The sequence below is a fragment of the Lethenteron reissneri genome, chromosome 34, assembly GCF_015708825.2.
Source record: "Lethenteron reissneri isolate LAM-NWPU_2019-01 chromosome 34, ASM1570882v1, whole genome shotgun sequence".
Taxonomy (NCBI): Eukaryota; Metazoa; Chordata; class Hyperoartia; order Petromyzontiformes; family Petromyzontidae; genus Lethenteron; species Lethenteron reissneri.
In genome coordinates, this window is record NC_083812.1 from 2880833 (window position 1) to 2899389 (window position 18557).

Below are 18557 nucleotides of genomic sequence, written 5' to 3' on the forward strand. Positions count from 1 at the left end.
TCTTCCCAGTGGATCGTCATGGTGAGGATGATGGCTCACTTGGAAGCGAGACCAAATGAAGGTTAATAGAGGCATTAGGCTAAAGAGGAGGAACGCGTCTAATTACGTATTACACATTGTAAAAACAAAAGTTAGCAAACTTTATTTATGTACCCATGTAAAATCAACACGTGTATTCGACTCATAGCTAATTCATCAAACATGTAAAAACAAAACTCACTACATGTATTTCTTCAAACAAACAACTTTCATCTTGATTTGAAGCTTTCGTGACTGCAGGAATCCATACTCTTTGGTTCTTTCGGTAAAGTCACGTAGGGAGGATAAATAAAATATAAAATCAATTACGACGTTTCGATCGCAACACAAGCGGTCGTCCTCAGGCGGCCCGCAGTCTGTTTACATGACAACCCTTACTAGTTGGCTGTGTCGGGTGGTGGCGGGTTTTAACGACGCATTTATATATTTACGCGATCTAACCCAAAAAAACCTCCGTTATGAACTACGAATAAGTTTGAACCCATATGTTAACCTAGAACAATATAAACTACCTTTATAAACTCACTGATCATACACAATGCGGTTTCCAAGAGTAACCAGCGAGCGCTTCGAGTGCGTCCGTTGAATTTTAGTTGTATTCGCTAGCTAGTTAGAATTCCTCACAAAATGGCCAATTTATTAAAATATTGATGTTCATTATTCATACATTTATTTCTCTGAACCATGTTGGGTCAGGCAAGGTGGGGGGGGGGGGGTACTCGGTTGTAACTAAATTCAACAAGGGGATTACAGTAGCCAAATAAGTTTGAGAACCACTGCTTTAGATAATCTGCTTGACAAAGGGCTGTGAAATCTTATTGAAGTACCTGTATGCATCAGGCCGCAACCATCATCACCGCAATGTAAAAAAAAAAACCCCAATCTATTCTTGAATCGAATCAACATCCGAAATCTTGCCAGTGAAATCGTCGCGAAAGTGCCTTGAATCGTTATTACACAACGTATTTGCGTGAGATGATGGCAGATGGTCGAGAACAATGACGGAGTCGCAGCATAGGAATGGAACGCGCGCAAATGGAGCGATGAAATCAATTCACGTGCAAGGCGCCGGATGGGTTGTTGTATCACAGTGTGTCTGCGCGTTGCACTTCTTTCGCGCCGTACGTAGCCAACCGTGCTAATCGGAGGCGGCTTTGGGAGGGTCGTCTACTCGTCTCCCATCGGTGGCTTGAGCCACGGAGTGAGAGCGATGGTGATTTTTTGTCTTCTGCTAAACAGTCCGCTAGAGGGCACCATCGCTCAACACCACGGCCTGCTAACGTCTCGTCGAATTCTGGGCTGATGCGGCAGAGGGTGCGGGGGTAACCCCCATTCGAGGTCTGTTTGGTTATTGGATGAGAACCCTTTATATGCAGTACAGTACATTGTATATATCTGCTACGGTGTTTAAGGTCGAACAATCCAAAGGGTAGCTGATCACAGCCACGCTCCTGTCTCTGTGGCAACAACAAATGACACACGTGACTGACAGCCAATTAGTACGGTTTGTCACGTAAACGAAACATGCCAAATGCGTTACTAGTCCAGCACACCGGTGATTACAACTAGCATCATCAGGCGACAGCCAGAGTGGTGGAGACATCTTCCTGTGTCGGTCTTAAATCGAGGTGGTGAATGTGATGTCGTCACTTGTGAGTTAATCAGGTGCGAAGGCCAGCTGAGATTGGTGAGGGGGGGGGGTTAATGTATACATGTAAATTACCATGCCAAACAAGAATTGCAACGACCGCATTTATACAAGATCAACAAAGACGTCTGCACAACGACTATGGGCAGTGCATATAATAAACAGAGCTCATAAAACACCTTGCAGCCTCTGTCGAGTTCACCGATCATCTCAGACGGCTGTATTGTCAATTCACTGCTGGATGAGTGCCCCCCCCCCCCCCACAACAGACGTTGCAATTCTTGATTGGCATTGTAATTTATATGTATACATTAACCCCCCCCCCCCCCACCAATCTCATCTGGCCTTCGCACCTGATTGACTCACAAGTAACGGCATCACATTCACCCCCTCGATTTAAGACCGAAACGGAATCCATCGACGAAAGGAATGATGGATTGAGACTCGTGGTGGAATGGCAGCCGAAAGAGAGAACGTAACACGAGAGGGAGGACCGCCTTCCTCCAGCAGTGGATAGAGCATGGCTCGTGACGATGGTGATTAAATAAAGCTGCCCCAAAGACGCTTTGCAATCTCAACATATGACACGGACTTTAAGTTTTGGTTTATTGAAAACGATTTAAAAGGAGGGAAATGGGTACTGTAGTTGCAGTGGTTCGTTAACGGCGCTATAAAGTTAGTTGCTTACGTTTAATTGGTGGACAAAATAAATCTAAATCAGTACTCTTACTCCCACCTTGCACCAAACACACATTGACCAGCGTGGTGAAGTATGGTCAACCGACCGCCGTGTTTGACATGGAATGGGAATCCTGCATTAGATTGACCAAGGTCTGCAAATTATTGTTCGCCATTAGAATTATAACAACTCGTAAAATATGACATTATAAACGCTCTTTCGAATTGTTGTTGAAAAACAACGATGAGCTCTTCAGTTCCAGTTCGGGTTGGAGAGTGAGTTGCAAATTTGACGTCAACAAAAAACAAAGAACTCGCTGTTCGAACGTTTTCGATATTTCAGTTGAACGTGTAGAAAATTGTCATCTATTATTAACTTACATTTTTAAAACAATAATCTGTTGAACGAACATTACGAACGGGAACACAGGCACAAGCCAATCCCCCCCCCCCCAAAAAAAAGAGTATAACCCCTACCAATAATTATATTTACTGTACTGTCAGATAAACAAAAGTGTTTATCCAATTGCATACGCAATCACTGTACGGCAAATCAGTCTGAGATGTTTCATTGGTGTTGGCAAGTCTTCGTATTGTCAATAAATATAAACAAGACTGATACACGATTATTTACAGCCCTTGTTAATACACTGCTGGAAAAAGCCATTCGCCACATTGTGCCGGTCACGTTAGTTCTAGTTGACCTAACTTCACGACGCCGGTTGTCGCGGAATGTTCTGGAGGTGGCCAAATACCTGGACACCATCGCCACTGCCGTTAGCCGTGACCGGGACACAAGCTAGGGTCGCCGTGTCCATAACAACCCACTGCCCCACGACTGATACAAACATTTATTCACGCAATTTAAATCGCCATTACCGGTCCATTTCTGTTGCTGCCCGTTATACTCACTTGCGCGCACTATTTCGTTTCACAGGGTTTGATTTGTCTTGTAGAATGTTGGCGTTTTCCATTGTCTCCCGCAGATAAATTAGTGCCGTGGATGCCTCTAATCCAGTACTTTAAAGGTAATGTTCACAGACCCCACGGGGCTGCAAGGTGCTCAGGAGAGGACAGGCAGCACTGCAAGTGGGTTCGTGTACCCGTGTGTGTGGACCTTTGACCGTTAGCTCCTCGTATGCTCGGTAGGTTATCTCCGGGCACAATCACTTTGGTTTCGCTCCCACGTTAAGCAAAACGCCTGTCGCATTGGACATGGACAAATGCACCATTGCAGGACACTCTTGAAAGATAATTATCCAGAGACTCCGTAAGAATATCCTTCATAATTAAATCACCTTGTTGTTATTTGTGCTACGATAGAGTGGAATGGTGGCGCAAGAGTTACCGCACTTCGCTACGAGCCCAGTGACCCGTGTGCGATTTCAGACCATGGGTAACACCAGTGGCGAGTGTTTATCTGAACTGTTTCTGAGTCAATGTCCTCCGCCAGCACGCACTGACTAACGTGGTGAAGTATGGTCAACCTGCCCCCATGACTGACACTGCGAGGTTGAATGACAAATTGAAGGATACAAAAAAATAACCATTGTAAATAAAATAAAACATTTTCTCACAGGGCTTCCACTATGGTTCAATATACTGTACAGTAAAACACTTGCGTCCACACATCTGTCTTAAATAAAATAAAAACTGAATCTCAACGGGCTCTCTAAAAAAAAGCTATTTTTATATTAGCAGGCAAGGCCCCACTGAGCCACACAGCTGTTTTTCAGAAGCGACCACGCTATTACAAATGATTGCTCAGCCAAGTGACTTATCACGTGGAAATGTATGGCAGCCAAACACCATGAACGCGTGTTGATTCTAAATGTGGAGGGGAAAACCGCGGGACCCGGAGAAAAATCCACGCGACCGTGGGGAGAATCATGCAAACTCCAAACGTGCACGCTTCGCTACCGTGACTACCCCTTAGCGAAGGTATGAATCAGAATCAATTATTCACAACCAATTAAGAAAAAACGTGCTCGCACTAACACATTCCTGCGGAGGGAGCTGGTAGGAACGTTGGGTTGCTTGGTCAATGGCCAGGGTCAATTTCGGCGTGGTGTATTCCGCAAATATGCCCGACTGTGAGGACGGGCACAAGCCGGCGTGAGTAGGTTAAACGTTGAGTTTTATAAGGGCACCACGGGGTGACCAGCCCCTCCCCACCCAGCCCAGCCCCACCCCTCCCTCCCTCCCCACCCAGCCCCACCCTCCCCACCCAGCCCCTCCCCACCCTCCCCTCCCCACCCAGCCCCTACCTCCTGACCCAGCCCCTCCCTGCACGATGGACGGACGGACACAATCATCCCCTGTGGGCTAGTGTAACCAGGAGGTTCCTCCCAGTATAATTTGTGTGTGTGCGCGTATGTGTGTGTGTGTTATATTGGGGAGCGGTAGTGTAGCGGTTAGCGCGCTGCACTACGAACCCGGCGACCCGAGTTCGATTCACGCTCAGGTCAACACCAGTGAGGATTTTCTGAGCCGGTCCTGGGCCTCCCCTAGGTCAACTCAGCCTCAAATTAGTACCTGGCGCGGTGTGTAAAAACACCGCTCCTGGGGAGACAAAGGCGACCGGGCGTGGTTGCTGGCCACCCACACCCTCGTGTGCCACAGCGCCGGCCTTCATAGGTGCTGCTCGCTAACAGCACTTGCCCCTACAGCCTCTTTAAAGCCCACACGGGGCATCTTTGCCTTGATCACAATTGGGAGGCGTGGCTAACGGGGGCGTTTTCCCTTTGCGGCGTCTCTCATTGGCCGATCCCTGCCACGGCAACAAGTGAAGTCACCGTCAGCTGCCCCACGTAGAACGAGAGGGAGGGCGGGTTACAGAGGGCGCTTGGCACGGGACAGAACGGGCATGGGCGGTCGAGCGACTTGGCAAGCACATGGCTCCCTCCTCCGTATCGACCCCGACGTGCACTGGAGGGAGTTTGCGTGATTGGCGTGAAGCCTGGTGCACGAACTTAAATGCCACCACTCCGCCACCCCTCCCACCTCCTCAACCACCCCCACCATCATCGGAAGGTGCGCGTGGCTCAGGGAGGGGCCTAAGATTTCAATAAAATACTCTCAAGAGAAGTGAAACATCACGAGACGGATTAACACAAGGCACCGCAACGCATCTCTCTAATCTGTATTAGTGTCTGCATCTCTCATTTTTCAATAATTTTACCACATCCCTACTCGAGTTTTCTTCTTCTCTTATCTCACGTCATCAATATCTATTGTCTGCATCTTGTGATAGTGGGAAGAGAATGCCACCAGACGTAACTTCTGCTAAGGGTTCCCCAAAGGACTAGCACCACCAGTGCCCCCCCGTCCAATTTCCCCTCCCCCTGGACCCCATCTGGGCTCATCTGACCCCGCGGGGTCCTGTGCAGTTGCATAGCCTGCACACTGTGTAACTGTGTCCACTGCCAAGCAGCCGACACAAACAACTCGGGATTTGCTAACTCCGTGCGCGTTGAGCTTGACTCCGGTGTCGGGTTTTGTGCACGGACGTAACCACCACCAGCAGCAGAGCCATCACAGAAATAACTTGGCCATTCCTATGTGAGTATAACGCCTACAGGGTGGGTTAACGGAGGTCACAATGCATGGCAGTCATCGTCATCATTAGCAGCATCACCGCCAGCCATGGCCAATCCACCGCTGGATGAAGGCCTTCCCAAGTCGTCACCATCTCTCTGCGACGGAACGATCCGCCCAGCGCCTGCACACGAACTGATACCATCGGTTCATTTCCTTGGTGGACCACGTGGTACTGATGATGTGATTAATGACCGTCTGTGAGCTTGTCTGTCGGTCATCACTTGAGTAATTTTAGCATTAGCTAGCAGTCAAGTAGCTCTCTGTATGGCTGGATGTTGATGCTGAGATTCGTACGTACCTTTGAAGTAAGTACAAACAAAAAATGAAAAAAAATATTTAGCCAAGCTAAAGTTTGGGGATTTATAAATGTATCGTCTGTTTTCATTCCTCGAATTATTGTTCAATTGAGAGTTGGCAATAGCGTTGCAAAGTGATCATCCTTGAGTAACATGTGGGGACAAATATAGTCTTTTGGATGGCTTAAACTGTGATATTTCTCGGCTTTTTTCTCGTTATATTTACAGATTTTGCATCGCGATGAAAATTAGTGATGTGCTCCAAATGTGTCGCAGTCGACTCAATATTCACACGTCATCCGAATAGCAGTTGCACTGAGAATTGTGGTTATGGTGAAGTTATAACGGGGCAAATCAGTTTGCTCAAGTGGTCTATTGGCTGGAATATAGCAGATTGTACAAGTTACATTCCTGGCCAGTGTCAACTCAGCACCATCATCACTCATTAATAGACTTGGGCAAACGTCATCGTGTTTGCTATCTGTTTCCAAAATGAGCAATTTGTGCGCAAAAATGGACCGACAAACATTGGCTACTCTTGTTTGAAGAACATCACGGGGACCTTTAACGTCCACTCTGAAGCCGGCGGGATTTGAACCTTCGCAACTGGATGAAATCGTGCGAAAAACCCTGCACCATGATGATTCCACAAGTGGTGATAACAACATTGACAATGCTTATAACAGTGATGATTATTGATGGATGAATAGTTGATTTGCATGGATTGCTCGCGATTGAGTCGGCTGTAGCTTGACTTTGTCTACGGTCCCATTATTCTCAACATCTCGTCACACACTCAGGGCAAATTAAGCAGCGTGGAGAGTTTCACAGGCGTGCGAGACTATTCCGTGACACCACGGTGAGCTTGCTATGCAAGCGCTATGCTCAGTATAACCACAACGTAGCAGGCAACTGTCACGAGGTCTCATTTGGAAGTCGCATGACCGGCAATTTTTAGTCCAAGCACCGAATGTGTATATTTCGCACGCACGATAGAAGTAATAATCATAATGAATGTCTCTACCAGTCTACCCATATTAACCCTTTCCCATTCTGACGACGTACACATACTTCATTGAAATGGAATCGGAAGAAAAAATACAATAATTTTGATTGGTACCAAGGCTCCCACAATGTCATGCGGGAGGGCGTGTGGTACAGTTTGGCGCCAGCTATTATCGAGTGCGGTCGTGTCGCTACGGTTCTCTGTGGTGAGTAAAATATCTAAAAATTAACGCTGAACGCTTTCGCGTTCCGGAATCCAGTGGTGAACGTGACCCACCCTGCAACTTGCAGACGTCTCGCAACGGGCAAGGGTGAATCTACCCACTTGAGCGGTGGTGCAGTGCTGAGTGCAATGAGCTTTGAACCTGGCTCCCTGAGTTTGTTCCCCAGCCACGGCAAACATCTTAACCGGTCCTGGGCCTGCCCCCCCCCCCCCCCAGACTTTACCAATCCGCACTGACCAGCGCAGTGAAGTATGGTAAACCCCCATGATCGTCATGGGGGGGGGGGGTGAGGCCTTCATCTAGCAGTAGTTTGACAGAGGTTTATAAATTATGTTTAATAATTAAAGTATCATCGAGTGAGTCTGTGTTACATTTCAGGATAGTCTAATTTATAGCTTAGATGCTAAAATGTGTGAGAATGAAATGATGTATCGTCCACATTTATTCGTGAATGGGTAATTCGGTGAACTGGATGGAAACGATCCACACAATGGTAAGTCAGTGAGAAGTTGAGATTGAAAAGCCTGCCTTTCGTTAATATTCTCTCATCTTTAATATTCTCTTCATCATCATCATCAGCCATGGTCAATCCACCGCTGGACAAAAGCCTCACCAATCCTCCGCCATCTCTCACGATCTTGCGCCGTAATCCTTTTTATCCAGGAAAATAGAGACGACACTCGATCACTTGTGTGTTCCAATACACTTTTTGTTTCCGTGTTCATTTTATTTTAGTTCATGTAGAGGCTCACACTGTGGGACTAGGCGCATCGCTGGCATCTTAGAGCAAGGACCATACGTCACGCTTTAAAGAAAGAAAAAGAAACCGAGAAATATATTCAGAATAAAAAGACAATTGTCAAGGCAGCACGAAGCTCAATCTTCTCTGCTCGAAGTGAAGGCAAAAAACCCCCGTATCGCCTTGAACAGACTGTTGGGGCGAGCGCTGTTAGCGAGAACCTATTAAGGCCGGCACCACACTACGAGGGTGTGGTGGCACCACGCCCGGCTGCCTTTGTCTCCCGAGTGGCGATGTACTCATTTGAGGCTGAGTCTACCTAGGGGAGGCCCAGGAGCGGCTCAGAAAATCGCCACTGGTGTTGGCACTTAGCGGAAATCAAACTCGGGTCGCCGGGTTCGTAGCGCAGTGCGTTAACCGCTGCACCACCGCTCCTCACAACACACGTTGCACATACACGCACGCGCATTACACGTGCGTGTCTTTCTCAAACTATATTCGCACCGACTAGGGACAACTTAAACACACGACGTGCAGATCTCTTGATGCTTCGGGAAGTTTGTTGCTGTCTTTTTGCCTCTATTCTGGGGGTCCGCGTTGACTTGGTTGAGACAGTCGCAATGTTTGTTTGCGGGCACAAAATGGATTTGCTACTTCTCAGGACCCTGGGAGTAGGTGAAGGTGGCGGCTCGGGGAGGAGGCCTTCATCCAGCAGTGAATTGGCCATGGCTGGTGGTGATGGTAATGAATTCGTTTTTTTTTAAGGAGTCCGCATGAGCATTGAGTCGTCCTTAAAGAGCCGGAAGCATTTCATATTTACAATATTTGGCCGAAATTAGTTTGAAAGCATTACTCCCAAACCACGTTGTATGTGTGTGCGCACAATGATACAAAAAAAACGTGTCCAAAAAGAAAGTACGAAATACCATACAGAAAAACATTCTTGTATTTTTTTCCCACATAAACAAACACATTGCAGTCACATTGTTACAACTCTTTGATATGCCAAGAGAACTGTGGCGCTCCCATCGACCGCTTGAGACAGCGGCTGGTCGCCGAGCGCGCCCTCTGTCCGCTCGTGGGGACATTCAAGATGACCCTTCCCCCCCCCCCGCCGCTCACACAGTCCAGTGACAGTCGGCCACCCGAACCACGCAACGGACCGGCAGCGGCCAACGACTGCACCAAACCACGCCCGCTCTCCGGCAGGACCGGACGGTGTTATTCGCGCCACTCCCAAAAGCTATTATCCCGTGGCTCGCACACTTCAACCTGGACGTGCGCGTTACACGTACTCGCCATGCTCTCGAACAGTGCTTATTCATCATCTTTACTGCAGGCCTTGAACGCCGTTGGTTCCCATTCGTTAAAGTGTGTAATAATGTTAATAAATACATGGGTTTGGTGAAGCAAAGTAATTGGACTTACATGCCCCGGCTTAATTTGTGTTTTTAATGGTTTAGCTTCTTAAAAAAAATCTGGCCACGTTCTCGCTCCCCCAGAAACGGCATCTCGCACCCCAGGGGGGTTGCGTGCACCCCAGGTTAAGAAGAAGAAGAACCACTGGCCTAGAGAGAAGAAGAAGACGTTGCCATGGTAACGGACAATCTTGTGTCAGTGCATGAGTGAAACGCCAACACGTGCAATGAAGGTGTGCACGAGGAGCTTGACGCGAGTGCATGGCCACGCCTGCAAGACGATGATGATGATGATGGCGATTGCTCTTTTTCTCTTTTTTTAATGGGCAGTGACAGGGCCCATCGGCAAGCGGGTTCGCCTCTCGCTGCAGATGATCACGGATGAAATCCAGTGGCCGCCCTGGTTATTATTGCGGTGCATGTACACGTGTTGAACTTCTTTCGCGCCGTACGTAGCCGACCGTGCTAATCGGAGGTGCGCACCGTCTGCTTCACTCACAGTGGCCCATAAAATGATCGACTCGCGAGATTCGCAAGAGTAGGTCAATGTGTAAGTCTCATCACGGGTCAAATTCGCCAAATAAAAATATATATATATATACCTGCAAATTACCCAATTGGGATAATGCATACCAATCATCATCATCGTTATCATCACATCCTCCTGCGAAAACTTGGCAAGACCCTCCTGAAAATGAGTCACGAGACTCGGCAAAGGCTTTTCGGGGTAAACAAGCGCGATGATAACCCTAATAATGATCCTCGTATTCTTGGTTCTTGCAGTAAAGTCACGTAGGTGTGAATGATGATTGCTTGTGTTGCAGTCGAAACGTCGTGAGAATTTGTATTGTTTAATATTTGTATTATTTTCATTATTTCCCTTCTACGTGACTTTACAGAAATAACCAAGAATATGAATCCCTGCAGTCACGAAAGCTTTAAATCGAAATTTAATGATCCTCATGTTATGAACCGAACCACGTGTGCAAATGCATGTCCACGCTGCTAAGTGCTCTAGGTTAATAGCTGCCGCACATACGTGCGTGCGCACGTGTGCACGCATGCTGTTTAGAGGACACGCAGAGTGCATGTGCAACAGGTGTCCCGACTTTATAAAGTGCAACGCAGCAAAGTCAGTGAACTCCCCCCCCCTCCCTTTCCCCCCCTCCCCCCACAACTTCTCGCTTCCTCCCAACAGGCGTTCCAGTGTTAAAACGATACCACATGCCGACCTACATTTGTATCCAAATTCTGAAGAGGCTTGTGGGAGCTGTGCAACGCAGATGTATATCGAGACCGCAATATGTGCCCCACATTTAGACTATTAGCTACCCCCAAGTGCGAGTGCATCTGCGTGTTTATTTTTGGGATGTATGAGCCCACTGGAGACCCAATTGTTTAAACATTTTCTTTCAAGATGAACGCTTTCACTTGGGTTAATATTTAGAACCACGGCCGGCCTAAGTGTTGCATAAAAAACCGTGACAGAAAATTTGGATGGATCTCACCCCCCCACTCCCCCCTCCAATCTCCCACCGCGTGTGCCTCAAACCACCAACACGTTCCCTGCCACCACCACCACCACCCCCAAACCATTCACCTCTTCCACAGCCAAAGCGCCTTCTACGACGACCAGGTTTGCCCAATTTCATCGTCAAACTATTCCTGTTACCGTCAAAAGGAACGATGGGGGCGGCGGCGGCGGCGGCGGCGGGAAAGGTTTGTGCTACGAACCCGTCGACCTAGAATTCTATTCTCGGCCACGGATTACCGCGGAACCAGCCCTGGACCCGTCACCAAATTCCTTCAGGACCCCCCCCCCCCCCTCGCAACGTGTGGTCAGGTACGGCGAGAGGACCGCCGTGACCAACACGCCGTGACCAACACGGCGTGGGGAAGCCCTCACCCAGCAGTGGATTGACAAAGGGGGCATGGATTGTAATTGATTTACCGATTGGCAGAGACGATGTTCAAATGTGTGCCTGTATGTGTGTGTGGGCCACCACTAGTGACGATTGTATGAACCGGTCCCGGGACTCTGCTAGGTCGACTCAGTCTCAAATGATTACCTGGTGCGATGTTTAAACATCGCCACTGGGGAGACAAAGGCGGTCGGGCGTGGTGCTGGCCACCCACCCCCTCGTGTGCCGTGCCGGCCTTCATAGGTGCTCGCTAACAGCACTGGCCCCAACAGTCTGTTAAGACTTTGCAGGGGATTTCTTTGTCTCTCTTTGTTAAACTAAACTTTTATTTTACGAGGTAAAGTACATTATTAGAATGGCATGGAATGAGGGGGTAGTGTGACTCTAACCTAAATACTGTACGTATCACAGTTTAAAAAGCCACCGGTGTTATTACTTTAGCGTTTTCATTTCCTACTGTATGTGTGCCTGTCCGTTGCCGCCAGTGATTTTCCAAGATTCAATTTCATCATCCTGCCACGGGAAGGGGGTGGCCTTAAGTTGCACTGCAGAAGCCATGGAGGCAGCGGCCAAAAAGTCACCAACGCAAATCGAAGAGCTCTAGTTTTATTTTATTTCAAATATAAAACTAATTCTGGAATCGGTCAGTTGGCGCTGATAAAAAGGGGGGGGGGGTAACGTCTAAAAGGCCACCACTTTGTACTTTGTTATCCATCTGAGCGCCTGACATTCATGTCTGCGAAAAAAGATATTTGCAGCTCATCGAATTTCTTCCAATATAAATGAAACATTCAGATTTTGATGTATAAATAAGAGTTTAAATTAGTCACGGTTGCTTTGCCAATCCACTGCTGGCTGAAGTGCGTGTCGTCTGTGGGGGTTGTTTGACCATATTTTACCTCCCTTGCCAGGGAGGGTTGCTGAATGTGTGGGGTGGGGGGTGGTGTGTGGAGGGAGAGCCCGGGACCGGTTCAGATGTCGACTGACCTCAGGTCACCGGATCCAGATAACCATTGCACCACCACTCCACACACCGCCTGAATAACACCGCAACGGAAGAACTCGCGCGCTCCCCAACAACACTGCCTTGTGCACCGCTGCCAACGCAGCATCGCCAAACGATTCGCGTAACGCTACAATGGCATCGAGGGTGCCTGAATTTGAATGCCAAAATAACGACAATATAAAACGATCCCCTCTCAAAACCACCCACTGGTGTCATCATACAAAGTGCACCGAACCTGGCAACATTTTTCCTCCAGAGTCCCAAATCTCTCCACATCGGAGCCGATTACACGAGTCCTCAGCCAACTACAGGAGTCCTCAATGCGTCTTCCTCCTCCTCCTCCTCCACATCCTCCAGGGCACAGTGTTCCTCGGGGTGACGGTAGAGCTTCCGCTTGACGATCCTGAAGCCGCCGCTCAGCCGCACCGTCCGCTCCGCCGAGCTGCGCTCCGCCACCAAGCGCCGCAGGCACGAGCCGGGGGGCAGCAGCAGCGGCAGGCGCAGGAGAGCGTCGCTCCAGCGCCACGCTCGCTCCCGGCGCAGGAGGACGGTCACCTCGAACGTCGGCGCCCGGCCCGGGTCGAGCTCCAGACGCGCCAGGCACGGCGCCGGTGGAACGTCACGCGACGAGGAGGACGACGAGGACGACTGCGGAGGGGCACTGTCCAGCGGCGGCAGCAGCAGCACGTGAACCACGGCGCCGGCCAAGCCGCAGGGCTCGCGCTCAGCGGCGCGCACCACCAGCCGGGCCACCCGCTCCAGGAGGCGCTCGGGCGCCAGGATGGTGTCGCAGCGCAGCGGGCCCGACTTGGCGGCCGCCAGGCCCGCCTCGAGCCGCGACGCCAGGCGGGAGCACGCGGCCGAGAGGGACGCCCCGTGAGCGGGGCCCGGCCCCAACCACGAGGGGTCGGAGGCAGCGGATCTGGACTCGAACCCATCGGCCCACGGGTCGCCAGCGGCTTCGAATGAGTCGAAGTCTGCAGGAACAGGGTATCGTCATCGTCGTCGTTATCGCGTGTATGTTGAACTTCTTTCGCAACGTACGTAGCCGACCGTGCTAATCGGAAGGACAACAAGCTAAACACCACAGGCATTTCTTAAGGAATGAGTTTTCTATCGAGATTTAAAATGGCATGGCTCCAGTGACTTTCTAATATCGGGAGGAAGCGCGTGTAGAGTGAGAAGCGAGAGGAAAGGAATGGCACAAGGTTCAGGAATTTGCAATTGGTTCTCTATGTCATCGTTTTTGTCTTTTGTTTCACGAAATTGTATAAGACTTTGTAAATCCACTGCTGGATGAAGGCCTCCCCACACCATCACAGTGTTTGCGCTTGCGTTCAATTGGTAGACACGTCAAGCCGGTGGTGTGTCGTCGGTATTTGCATGATAGTGCTCGAGTTCAGTGGGAGCCATGCACAGGTGAACCAAGAATGCTGAAATCGCAACGATGGAAGTTTAATAATTCCGGGAGGGATTTCACTATATAACACTAATTGGAAACGCATTCTACATACGTTTAACAATTCCCAGATTTCAATTCCAGAGATTAATTGTCACAGGGGGTTGTTATACCTGGGGAAATGTATAAGATGTATTAATAGAGAAATGGGATCCTGCCTAAAAACATAATGCTTAATTAAGAGCAGGGATTGATAATTGGGTAGCAACGTTTGCACGCAACTACACTGATATATAGACCGTTAGGCTGCAACCTATTCATACATAAAAACTCGTTAAAGTGGCATTTAATTAAACATATGTATTTAGCATGCAAATAATCACACCGTGGCTCGTATGCGCAAACAATTTGCATAAGCAATGCAGAATTGTCGTTGCGATTTTACCGCAAAGGGGATATAAACAGCAGCCTTCATTTGCATGTGCCCGTGCTAAGCGTGTCACGAGACCTGTATCCAATCTCCCGGCTTCTCTGATTCCCGAGTTCTTAAATTGGATCCCCACACAGGGACACCGAAGGCAGGCGAAGTCTCACGTGCACTTGGCAAAATATGCCGAGTGAGTCTCGAGCCCTGAGTTTTGAGTGTCTATCCATATTCTCTTGCCAGTGGCAGACATGTATTAACTCTGAGCTAATTAGAATGTCTTCAGATCTCGTCAGATCTTGGAAGCCAAGCAGGGCGAAGCTTGTTTAGTGCTTGGATCGATGACTGGTTGGGAAAAAAAGGTGTTTTTTTAAGCATGAGATGTGGGATTGCTATGAGATCAAAGTTAGAAATGTTTTTTTTATCTTTCTGTGTGGAGCTTTGAGTGTCACCGGGCATTCGTGGAATAAGCCAAACAATTCATCCAATGCAGGAATCCGACTGATAAACAGACTCCGTGAGACTTTTCGTTTGCAAACAAAAGGGCTTTGCTATTGGTATTTATGGGACAGTTTAAGTGCAGGTAACGTTCGAGCAGTAATTAAGCTTGCTTTGTTATTACAGCCCAAGCAGGCATATCATAATTTCGTTTAGCATCAGCCATGATCAAACCACTGCTGAAGGCAGGCCATTCTGCCTTCATCATTTTGCAATTTATTATTGTTCAATATGAGAAACCTAAGATATTGTTACTTATTTCAACAAGCTTAATCTCGACTCGGCCGTGTATATGGCTCTATACGAGTGTGTCGTCCTCTGGAAAGGAGCGTTAGGTTTCACGGATTCTATTACCTGAGAAACATGAGTTTAGAGTATTTGGCTGCCATACATTTCCACTTCGTAGAACTATCAATTGTGGCCAAGTCGCTCCTGAAACAGAGATATATAGCTCAGCGGGCCTTACTTGGTGAAATAAAATAGTTTTGGTTTGACCTTCGTGCAACCTACGACACTCATAATTCCATGGGCCCGAGACCAAATATTGTACATCTTGGGACCACCTGAGATTGATTAAACTTGAATAGTAGCAACATCTTTGAATAGCAAATAAAGTTGAACCATTCAACAACGTTATTTAATAAGTATGTCATACTTCACGACACTGGTCAATGCGGGACCATTCTTTGTCGAGCCTCTCACCCGGGGTGTACCTAGCCAGGATGGGTGCCCCATACCGCAGCATAGCTACTCAGGTCTACACACCACTCAAGCCTCCCTCGTCGAAGAGGTGTTATATAAATCCACCAATATGAGCGTTTAGTTTTGGTGCCGTTTCTGAATTTGTTTATTCATATTTTATTCTGCTTGGTAGCAGGGTTTCCATTTGCTTGGTAGTGGCTGTCTATGGGATTTGGTCTCCAACTATATAATTAATGTACAGCGTTACATGATGCCATGAGCACGAATGACACTAGAAAAAATGAAAGTATTATTATTATATACAGAATATGTTATCGATAAACACGCATTGACCACCATCTGCGGTACCGAATTCTGGATGTGTAGCCCATGGACTACACATGGACAATTGCGTGGCGGTGGCATCTCAGTGCATTGCTCCCCTGTGGTGTGCGGGTCCATGTCAGCCGCGGTACTTTTCCATTGCCTCCAATGCACGGGTAGCTCTGGCTTGTTGGGGAAGCCTACGGCTGCAGTACACAAAGTGCCCAGCAAAGGTGGCACGTGTCTTTTTTTAACACCCTGTTTAGCCAGAAAAACAATCTCGCGGAGTCTCAAGACGTGTTTTTTAAGGAGGGTCCTGCCAAGTTTTTGTTAGCAGTTCTGGGCGATGGTTTCTAACTCTATCCCGATTGAGTAATGTGCGGAGTAACTTTGACGCCGAAACACAGTGGCCCGCTCTTGCGAATGGCATCAAAGCGGGGATCTTTAACGTCCACTGTGAAGCAGGCGGCAGTATTAATTAGGGCGGCCGCTGGATTGGCACTCTTGAAAAAAATCGGCGAACGCGCCAGGGCTATGTCAAGTCACCGCCCCGTGGTCTCCAGGCGGATGAAAGTCCAAACCCAACGACTCCACCCCCCCACTGCCACCCACACGAAGTTTCAAAAGCAGTGCAGTGGTAATCCACAATGCCCATTTGCTAAACAAGCCCTCGGACTAATCGCATGGCGTATAACGAGGATGCAATGTTTGTTAAATTGTATTTTGTAAAAGCAGCTGTTAAACCGATGAGTACCAGGAGGAAGTCTATTGTCTGTGTATTCGGTGTGAAATGTTTCCTGGAATTTCATTAACCAGATGAAGCCTCGCCGATGCATCAAGATATGTAATTGAATAGCGTCCAGGCAAATACGTTGTTGACTACCTTTGCGTGAATAATTATGAAACCGGATCGAGGCCACCCACGCACACACAAACAGGCGGAGAAACACTTTAACGAAGTGAAGTATAACATCCTTAGAGCCATAGAGTGGAGTGTACTCCCCCCTGCCTGCAAAGAGTAACCGCGTCTTCGCGACCCACTAAGCGGATGGAAGCCAAAAACGCTGTACAAAAAAAAGTGTTCATGCGGAGCTGCGTTAAATCGCATGCCGCTTGGAATCGAAGAAGAGTTTAAGAACCCGTGGTGTGTATATCATTGCCGTGAATGCGTGAAAGTCTTGCGAGCTTCAAGATCGGTAGTTCAACTCACGGCGCAAATTCTGATCCGCCTTGTGCCTGCCGGGCGCGATGTCCATGCGGGATGTGGCTGCCTCTGCTGCTGCTGCGTCGGGGATGATCGATTCGCGGGGAACCGGCGACTCAACCCGAGACCGAAGCAGCACTTTGGGAGCTCCGGGCAGCCGCGTGGAGCGCTCTTTCCTGCAGCTTCCCGCTCCCTTGCCGTTGAATGTGGCCACGAGCGTGCTTCCGAAGATCATCTTGGCCGTGACTCTTCCGATGTTATTTGCACAGCGTAGAGACGAACACACACACAAACACACGCACAAACGCGTACCCGCTCGTGCACGATGGACAGCGAGTGGTGTAACTCAGCGGGGTGAGGGAGGGAGGGAGGGCGTCAAACTGCTCGAAGTTATTTTGTTTGTGCCGAGCCCGCTTAGAAGTCACCCAAACGCGGCGTGTCGTTCCGTTCGCTCGCAAAAGTTAGCGACGCACAAAAAGCGTCCCCGCGCTTTCAACGCCGGCCTCTCTATCCACGACACACACAGACACAGACACCGCCCTCTCACGCTCCGTCCCGATCCTCCGGTTCACCGCCTTCTCGCTTGCAGCTCGCTCATAGAACACTTGGCAGCGGGGGCTCTTAAATACTAGAAGGATGCGCGCAGCAAATCACGTGTGCGCGCACCACCCCCAATGCACCCCCCCCCCACCCAATGCACTGAACTCAACCCAATCTACCCCCCCCTACCCAATGCACCCCCCCCCCCACCCAATGCACTGAACTCAACCCAATCTACCCCCCCCTACCCAATGTACCCCCCTCCCACCCAATGCACCCCCCCCCCACCCAATGTACTGAACCCAACCCAATCTACCCCCCCCACCCAATCTACCCCTCCACCCAATGTACCCCCACCCACCCAATGTACCCCCACCCACCCAATACACCCCTCACCCAATGCACCCACCCAATGTACCCCGCCCAATGTACCCCCTCACACCCAATGCCCCCCCTCCCCTCTCCCGTTTCTCCCTCCCGTCACGGTGTTCTTTACGCCCGATAGGAAACCCGCTGCTTGACCAAGCCCCAATAATCAACACGCTCAAACTACATGCTCACTGACACGCTCCGCGCTCACTACATGCCCCCATACCACGATCGCATTTCGCGATTATTATGATATACTAATTAATTAATTGATGATTATAAATAATACCCCGGTGAAGGCCTCCCAACGCTGCGTCGGTCATGGGAGTTGCGTGACCATACTTCACCACGCCGGTCACTGTGAGTCGGTCGGGGGGTAGAGCCTAAGACAAGTTGATATCACGTGTCACTTATGTTAGCCTTGGCTGGGAATCAAACTCCGTTCGTCGGATTTATAATGCAGGACGTGAACTAACCACTGAGCCAAAGCCTCCACGCCCTTATACTATTTTTCGATTTAAAGCTTTCGTGACTGCAGGGATT

At 49.0% G+C, this 18557-nt stretch overlaps 1 protein-coding gene across 1 annotated transcript; it reads right to left on the reverse strand.

Moving 5' to 3' along the window:
- Window positions 1–12163: 12163 nt before the first annotated feature.
- LOC133350476 (uncharacterized) lies at window positions 12164–17688 on the reverse strand. The gene is made up of 2 exons (XM_061564815.1): window positions 17112–17688; window positions 12164–13552 (listed from the first exon to the last, which is right to left on the reverse strand). The coding sequence occupies exons 1-2, from the start codon at window positions 17338–17340 to the stop codon at window positions 12873–12875; spliced, it is 909 nt and encodes a 302-aa protein (XP_061420799.1). The 5' UTR covers window positions 17341–17688; the 3' UTR covers window positions 12164–12872.
- Between the last annotated feature and the right edge of the window lie 869 nt (window positions 17689–18557).